General features: G+C 42.6%; 1 protein-coding gene across 1 annotated transcript; it reads left to right on the forward strand.

Moving 5' to 3' along the window:
- Nucleotides 1-322: 322 nt before the first annotated feature.
- On the forward strand, nt 323-7,550 carry SNRPB2 (small nuclear ribonucleoprotein polypeptide B2). The gene is made up of 7 exons (XM_054178751.1): nt 323-372; nt 715-802; nt 2,925-3,097; nt 5,247-5,387; nt 5,807-5,860; nt 6,640-6,728; nt 7,374-7,550. Exons 2-7 carry the CDS (start codon nt 739-741, stop codon nt 7,531-7,533), a joined length of 681 nt encoding a protein of 226 aa, XP_054034726.1. The 5' UTR covers nt 323-372; nt 715-738; the 3' UTR covers nt 7,534-7,550.
- The last annotated feature ends 1,073 nt before the right edge of the window (nt 7,551-8,623 follow it).

The following is an 8,623-nucleotide window of genomic DNA, read 5'->3' on the forward strand; positions in this document are numbered from 1 at the left end:
TAAAGAAGTTCATCCCCATGTTTAGATGGAACTTGTTCAAGTTCGTGTCCATTACCTCTTGTCCTGTCACTGGGCACTACTGAAAAAATCACTGTCCCTATCCTTCTATAGACCAGCCCTTTAAGGATTTACAAACATTGATGATATCCCCCTCAGCCTTATCACCCGAGACCCCTCGCTGCCCTCACGGTATGTGTTCAGGGCAGCGGAGCAGTGCTGAAGCACGCACCGAGAGAGCAGCTGCCGCACCGCGCGGTGACGGCGCAGGCACATCGCCTCGCCATCGATGCGCCGGCGCTCGGCTTATCGATTGCTGCGGGAGCGGCTCTGCTGCCTGCGCTGCGTACCGGCCGCCATTCTCGGCGAGAGGAGGTGAGGCGGGCGGCCGTGTGGGGCGAGGCGGCTGGCGGGGCGAGGGCTGGCTCATGGCTGTTTCTCCGGCGCTGCCACTCGGGGTCCTCCGGCTCGTTACACTTGGCACTCTCCCGCGCGGGTAGGGTAGAAGCAGTGTGGGTGTGCAGCCTCTGGCAGGGCCGGCAGCGCTCCGGGCCTGTTAGAGCTCACCGCAAGTGGCGGGCTCCTTGGCTGGGGTATTGCCGGCGCACGCTGCGGTACCGGTGGCTTGGGGTATTACCGGCGCTGGTGACTCCCCTACCCGGGAGCCTGGATCTCGCCTGGCCGCTGCTAATGTCTCCGTGTGTGCTCTGCCCGCAGGCAGGTCTGCAGCCGCCCCAGAGGATGGACATCAGGCCGAACCACACCATCTATATCAACAACATCAATGACAAGATCAAAAAAGAAGGTATCGGTGACTCGCCTTTGTCATAAAGGACACAGATGAAGTCAGTTCGGGCTGGCTTTCGCGCCTCGTCATGCACTCTTACATAGCCCTCGGTACTTTGGCGGTGCAGTTGCTTCGGTGGCTGCCGGGGTTCTCTGAAGTGCCGTACAGGTGGTGGTTGTGCATCGAGCTCTCAGCGATTGGCTGTTTGTAATGAAGCAGCGGTTAAACTCCACAGCTGTAGCACAGTGTTTAAGTATTTTTGTGAGATAAGGGCCATTTTTCTAAGGAAGCTTCTTATTTCCTCTCAACTGCATAGGTTTGTCAGTGAATAACTGGCAGTGGGAGGTTTTGGGTTGAATTAGAACAGAACTAATTCTCTTCACTAATTTTACTTTTCAACCAAGTCTCTTCTCAGCAATGGTGATTTCTGAAGTTTTTTCAGACAGTCTGCTTCTAGCAATGATAATGCTTTCAATGTTTATAATTACTGCCAAGCATTGTTTTGCTCATACTTTCTCCCATAGAAACCAAGGTCACCTCTAAATCTTGTGCCCCGTGTTGGGCTGCAGTAAGAGGTCACACCTGAAGGAAGGAGCAGACAGGACAGGTGACCCATAACTGACTAAGCCCTTACCCTTGACAAGGCGTGCTGAGATGATGTGATGGATATTAACAGCCATGTTGGCATGTGTTTTGGTGGTCAATAGGCCTGTCTTACTGAAATGGGAGAACATCTATGTGCTCCTCATTTGTTTTTAACACACAAAAGAGCAGCAAGCATGGCATGAACCATTCTGCTTTGCATCATCATGTTAGAGACAATGCCTTGCAGTTACTGCAGCTTTGTCTAGATGAAGATGACTTTGTGCTGAGGAAGTCTGGCTCCTCAGCCTGTGCTAAAAACTAAACTCATGCCTTTACGTGGTTATATATTCAGTGTCTGCACTGGACTGTCTGCTTAATACTCATGCTCAGCTTGTAATCTGAAGTGATGACGGTTGTTTATTTGTTATTTGTGATCTGGGTGGCTGGATCAAACCAGCACTACTCAAATGTTTCTTCAGGGTGCTTCAGAGAGAGCTGAATATGGGTGCAGCTTTGCTGAGGAATTATTTATTCACTTGTTCAAGATGGTTGTGCTGAATAAATCTAACGCAGAGCTTTGTTTGTACCATGTTAAGTGCCCTGTGAAATTCTGTTACAAAGTTTCATGATTATAATTTTTAAATACAGAAATTCAGATTACCTGTAAAAATCACAAATGTGATTTATTTTTTTTTCCCCCTCTGGTACAGTGTTTGAAGTTATTTAAGGGAAATGTTTTTGTAAGAAAACTCCTGTAAAAACATAGCACGGGAGTTGGTCAGATGCAGCTTGAGGAAGTGTCAGTGTGCTGGTATTACCAAGTCCCAACAGCGGTAAACAAGGGAGTGCTGCTGTGTTGCTGAAATATCTCGAATGTCAGATTTGTGAGTTAGAATGATTACAGAATAGAGAGAATTTACTTAGCTTGATTTGATAGGGTTAACATTTCATTTGGTGTGTAGTTGGGTGATTTTAAATGATGAAGATAAACCCTTTGCAGCTGTAAGGTACCATGGGATTGTACAAAAACACCCTCAGATCCAGGATACGAAGACATATTTCATGTGCTTGAGAGAATTCATCAACCAGTTACAAACAAAATTTTCAAATTTCATCAGCCTTTAAGCTTTTTATCTTTTGCTGTGTTCTTGGTTTAAGTCATACCTCTGTACAGTTGTGTGTTGCAGAATTTATTTCCTGATCAGTCTTTAATGGCTGCCATTGTATTTGAATGTATTACAGGATGTGTATTTATATCCATCTATGAAAACACATATTTACTTACCCTCATGTCATTGTTACTCTTGGACTGGTAGAATGCGTGGTGGTACAGCATTTTCATGAGCTGAAGACTTGAGGTGTAAAACCAAGCTATGGAAACTGGGCAACTAAACTTGTTCTCATGCAGCAGTTTTGACTAAACTCATGTAACAGATCACTGTGTGAGATAAAGCTGTCAAGTGATGCAGTCCCTAAGGGGCAGCAAACTGTAGAAGTGGCTATTGGCATGCATCCTGTTATAATATTTGTTTCTTTTTTCTGGTATGGTGAACAGAACTGAAGAGGTCCCTGTATGCATTGTTCTCACAGTTTGGTCATGTGGTCGACATTGTGGCTTTAAAGACTATGAAGATGAGAGGACAAGCTTTTGTGATATTTAAAGAGCTTGGATCATCTACCAATGCTTTGAGACAGCTACAAGGCTTTCCATTTTATGGGAAACCTATGGTAAGATATTTTGTTAGCATTTTAAAGGAAAGACCAAAAAAAGATATGTTGCTAAAACACATCCTGATGAACAGCTGAACTAAGGGAGCTCAAGGGATGACTGGAGTTAAGAACACACATAGAGCCTGAATTTAGTGTTTAGGTCTTGTAAGTAGATTTAGACTGGATATTAGAAACAAATTCTTTACAGTGAGGGTGGTGAGACACTGGACCAGGTTGCCCAGAGAGGCTGTGGATACCCCCTCCCTGGAGGTGTTCAAGGCCAGGTTGGATGATGCCTTCAGCAACCCGGTCTAGTGGAAGGTGTGCCTGCCCATGGCCAAGGGGCTTGGAAACAAATGATCTTTAAGGTCATTTCTGACCCGATCTGTTCTATGAACCTATGAATAAGTGATGACTTCATGCTGGATTCAAGTTTTAAGATCTTAAATACTTCTGTTTTAATCATGTCTTTTGTTGAAGTGATTACATTCTTTTAGTGCTGCTACCAAAATAGGTGCTTTCAAGTTAATTTATCTCAAGTAACCTTAGTTATTACTATATTCATAATAAATAAGTGGAATATGATGTTTCCTTTTCAAGGTAACAGTGAGTAGGGTGAAGGTCTCTGCAGTTTTATATTCCAGAAATCAACAAATGTGACCAGTGATTAATTGTTTGTTGGTTGGTTTTTTTCTTAATTGATAGCTGGTTCTGCTTGTGCATCACTGAACAAAATAACAGTTTCAGTAGAACTTCAGTGAAGCACACGGCCTGTTGGTTGACAGAGTGTGATTTAATACTGTACTTGATAACATGCAGAACAGCACACCAGTTGACATGTTGCTGTTGCCTGCGTGAATAATTAGGCATCCCCTAATTTTACATTTGAGAGGCATGACAATAAATGCAAATGGTGCACTTCAGTTCTGGATGGGTGTCTTAATACTGGTTTTCAGTTGATGGCATTGAGCACCAAGGGTCGCAGAGACAGTTGTGTTGCTGAGCCACCGAGCTTTTTTCATTAATGCTCTCAGATTTTCTAAGAAAAAATTATTAACAAGGAATTTGCAAGCCCAGTTTTGTATTTTACCCTTAAAGGGTTTTGTGCTCAGTAAAACTCAATAGGAAATAAAAAGATTAAGGCTTCATAAGATTTCAGGTGTACTTGCCTCTGATTATTGCCTGCAGTATATATATTCCATCTGTGCACTCAAGAAAAACATTAAAAAGTACACTTCAGCTGCTGTGTAATTTTGTACTGAGGTACTTCTGTTGTTAAAAGCTGTGTGCATAAATAATGTTGCACATCTCATAGCTCAACCTGCTGACGCTTCTGACTAGGGCATTCTTTGTCAGAAAAGGAGCTGTTGTGCTGCTGACACTTGACACAATCTGTTTGGCTTCAGGCAGGTATTTGCCTTTCTGATTAAGAAGTCTGAGTTTTGCTGAACTCGAATTTTCCGTAGAGATCTGAGAAGTCACTGTAAAATTTTAACTCCCTTTAAAATGGGCTGAAAAAACCCTCTCAGGTTTTTTAACAGTTGCTAGTGCCAGTTTTGTCAGATGCTCTTATCTCATTTTGTACACTTGTTACCTTGACAGGTGTTGAAAAGATTTCTAATTCCAATTACTTAAATTAGCCATTTCCAGCTTTAGGTTTATTGTAGCTATGTTCAGAATTAATTACGATGATTAGATGCTCTGTTAGCATACCTAGATTTTCTAGCAGTAGAATAGAATAGAATAGAATAAACCAGGTTGGAAGAGACCTTCAAGATCATCGTGTCCAACCTATCATCCTACACTACCCAATCAACTAAACCATGCAACCAAGCATCCTGTCAAGCCTTGCCCTGAACACTCCCAGCGACAGTGACCCCACCACCTCCCCAGGCAGCCCATTCCAGTGGGCAATCACTCTCTCTGTGTAAAACTTCCTCCTAACCTCCAGCCTAAACCTCCCCTGACGCAGCCTGAGACTGTGCCCTCTTGTTCTGGTACTGGTTGCCTGGTACTTTTAATACAAGAAGTTCCTGGTATTGGGGGCGGGGGGCGGGGAGTGTAAATGCATAGTAGAACATAGCTAATGGAAGTAGTGCAAAATGATTGGTATTCTGAAGTGCAAAATGTACTGGGTGTTTGATTGGGTTTTTTTCCCTTTCAAAAGCGTATCCAGTATGCCAAAACAGACTCTGATGTCATCTCCAAAATGCGTGGTACTTTTGCTGATAAGGAAAAAAGGAAAGAAAAGAAGAAGGCCAAGTCTATGGAGCTGTCAGCAAATGCAGCAAACAAAAAGGTTATCCAGGTAAGCTGCCTCCCTGTTTAAAAAAGATGAAATAAAAACAAAAGCTATTTTGAATTTACTTTATTTTTAGGATGAGTATTGTCTTCTGGCATGTCCCAGTTCCCCAGATTGTGATATTTAGTGTTCTTAAGCATTTTCCAGAAATGCTGGAATGATGGAAGACTAGTTCTTTCCTATTTATTAAACTCTTCTGTAATGTGGACCTGATGTTTTAAACTTGATTGCCTGGTTTTGGAGTTCAGCAAAATCCCCGTGCTTTGTTTCCCTTCAGGAAGTATCTCATAAACAACATAAGTTCTTGGATTGTAGCTTTAGGAAAACCTTACCATAGATCTGGAGTTGTACAGAGAAGTGGTGATGTGTGCCTGTGTATTTCTAACAGAATACCTTTGTAAAGCTATTGTCTACTTATTTACTAGGGGGCAACACAAAATGCAGCCAATGCTCCAGGGACTGCAGCACAGAATCAGCAGGTAATGCTTTTTTTTTTTCCCCCTCCCCTCTTTTTCTTTGTTTTTTTTTTTTGTGACTGAAAGTAGCAATGTTTTAAAATGTTCTCTGTGAATAATAGTTTGTTATGTTTAGAGGTTTGAAGATACACTTTACCTCTTCCTCACTGGTGAGGTGTTTTTCTAACATAAATTATAGTAAACAAGCAAGAGGTCTTCTACTGTATTTAGTTGACAGATATTTCTCACAGAAAACTGCATTATTTGTGATTAACAGATCCTGCCTGATTCTTAAATTTGTTCTGTGCTTAGTATCAGTTGAAGGCTTCTATTTTTTTTATTGTTAGTAAATTCTCTTTAGAATTCTAGTAGTAATAAAGCAGAAAAGAGACTGTACAGGGATCTGGTGGAGAAAGTCCAATGGAGAGTCATGAAGATGATTAGGGGACTTGTGCATCTCCCCTACAAAGAGAGACTGAGAGACCTTGCATTGTTAGTATTGAGGAGACTGAGAGGGGATGTGATCAGTGTCAGAGTACAGCAGTATCAGCTACTGAATTTAAATACAACATCTAAGACCATATGTTACCCTGCTTTTCATGGGAATAAGAGCCTTTCCAAATTAATATACCCTTGTGAAGGGACCGAGAGGCCATGGCTGCAAGCAACATAAAGACAGACCAAAGTCTGGCTAGCAGTGGTATGAGCAGCACTATGAGTATATGAGACTTGGTTCAAATAATCATGCAGAGGAACATATTGCTATGTATAATCTTCTGAGCTTTGATCTTCTGTTGTTGCAGGTGCCTGATAACCCACCAAACTATATCCTTTTCCTTAATAACTTGCCTGAGGAAACAAACGAGATGATGCTGTCCATGTTATTCAATCAGTAAGTTTTGAATTCTTTCATGACCTGTAAGCTTTGCTTGGTTAGCAAGCTGCCTTTTAGACATTAGAGTTTCTTCTGAAAGTATCTCAGGTGTCTTACAGATGTCAGTACTGATGACTTGCTGCAGAAAGCAACCCCAATTTTTTTCATAGCTGGTTACTGATTGTGTAAGTTACCTACTGTCAGTCTGCACCAGATTTAAGCTGGTGGCTGCAATATTAAAGGCTTGAAAACAGCAGGAGTTTGAAAACTAGCTTTAGTTGCTTTTGTATGTGCAAAGGCCGATTAAACTGCTTCCATGTAAAAATCAGACTCCTCAGGAGGCTGTGGAGTCTCCTTCTCCGGAGACTTCCAAGAGCAGTCTGGATGCGTTCCTGCGTGACCTGCAGTAGGTTATATGGTCCTGCTCTGGCAGGGGGGTTGGACTCTGTGATCTCCAGAGGTGCCTTCCAACTCCTAACATCCTGTGATCCTTCACTGAGGCACAGTTCTGAGGACTGGACATGTAAAACCCTTCCTTTTAAATACTTCATTAACTAGTAACCATTAGACTAATAGATGCTGATGATGAGGTCTGCTTGCTACTGAAGAGAAATCCATCAGGAAATATAACTTGACCCATGACCCTTTTGCCTTCTTTTAAAGGTTTCCTGGATTCAAGGAAGTGCGCTTGGTGCCTGGGCGCCACGACATTGCCTTTGTGGAGTTTGAAAATGAGAATCAAGCAGGAGCTGCTCGGGATGCCCTCCAAGGATTCAAGATCACTCCGTCTCATGCCATGAAAATCACTTATGCAAAGAAATAGACGGATGCTTCTAGAGAGCTGGTACATGGATCAGCTGCCGTGATGCTCTTCTCTGCAGAAAACTTACAGACTTGTGCACAGTCGCCCCAGTGGCCTGAACAGATGTAGAATCTTCACACATCTCCTGGAGAGTGAATTTTTGTGTTGGAATACTGATTTTTATAAAAGGAGTTCAGTTGATGCTGTTTTCAGGCCATGTTTTTTCCTCATATACCTTGTATTCTTGATTTACTAGGCTTGCGGGGCTTGTTTACTGTACTAGCTTAATTACTTTTAAGATGACACTCATTTTTAGTCTGGAGAAGAGAAGACAGAAGGGATCTAATGTATATAAATATCTGAGGGCTGGATGAAGTACAGCAGAGAGGCATGATTGCTTCACATAAAATCAGAATGGTAGGTGAAAGAGACTTTTTAAGGTCCAACCCCCTGCCATGGGCAGGGCATATTCCACTAGATCAGGTTGCTCCAAGTCTTCATCCAACCTAGTCTTGAAATCTTGGTACACTTGGTATACTTTGTGGTTCTGGCATGTCCACTCAATTCCTGAGCAAGTCTGTCTTCTTTGTAAGCATAGAATAGCTACATAAACAGCCTTTTTATAGAAGACCTGAAAAAATCTGTCATCTGCTCCCAGAATACACAGCAAGATCATGCCCCTTCCAGTGTGCTTTGATAACAGCCATCTCTCCATACATGTATTTTAAAATCCTTTTTAGTGCAAGACTTTTAAAATAATTTTACAAATATTTAACACTTGCAAGTGAAAATCACAGAATGGTTTGGGTTGGAAGGGACCTTAAAGATCATCTGGTTCTAATCCCCCATGCCATGGGCAGGGACACCTTCCACTAGACCAGGTTGCTTAAGGTCTCATCCAACGTGGCCTTGAACACCTCCAGGGAGAGGGCATCTACAGCTTCCCTGGGCAACCTGTTCCAGTGTCTCACCACCCTCACTGTAAATTTCTTTCCAATATCCAATCTAAATCTACCCTCTTGCATCTTAAATCCATTGCCCCTCATCTATCATTACAGACCCTCATAAGATGTCCTTTCTTGGCTTTCCTGTGGCCTGCTCCGGGTACTGG

Source organism: Dryobates pubescens, chromosome 3, assembly GCF_014839835.1.
Source record: "Dryobates pubescens isolate bDryPub1 chromosome 3, bDryPub1.pri, whole genome shotgun sequence".
Classification (NCBI taxonomy): Eukaryota; Metazoa; Chordata; class Aves; order Piciformes; family Picidae; genus Dryobates; species Dryobates pubescens.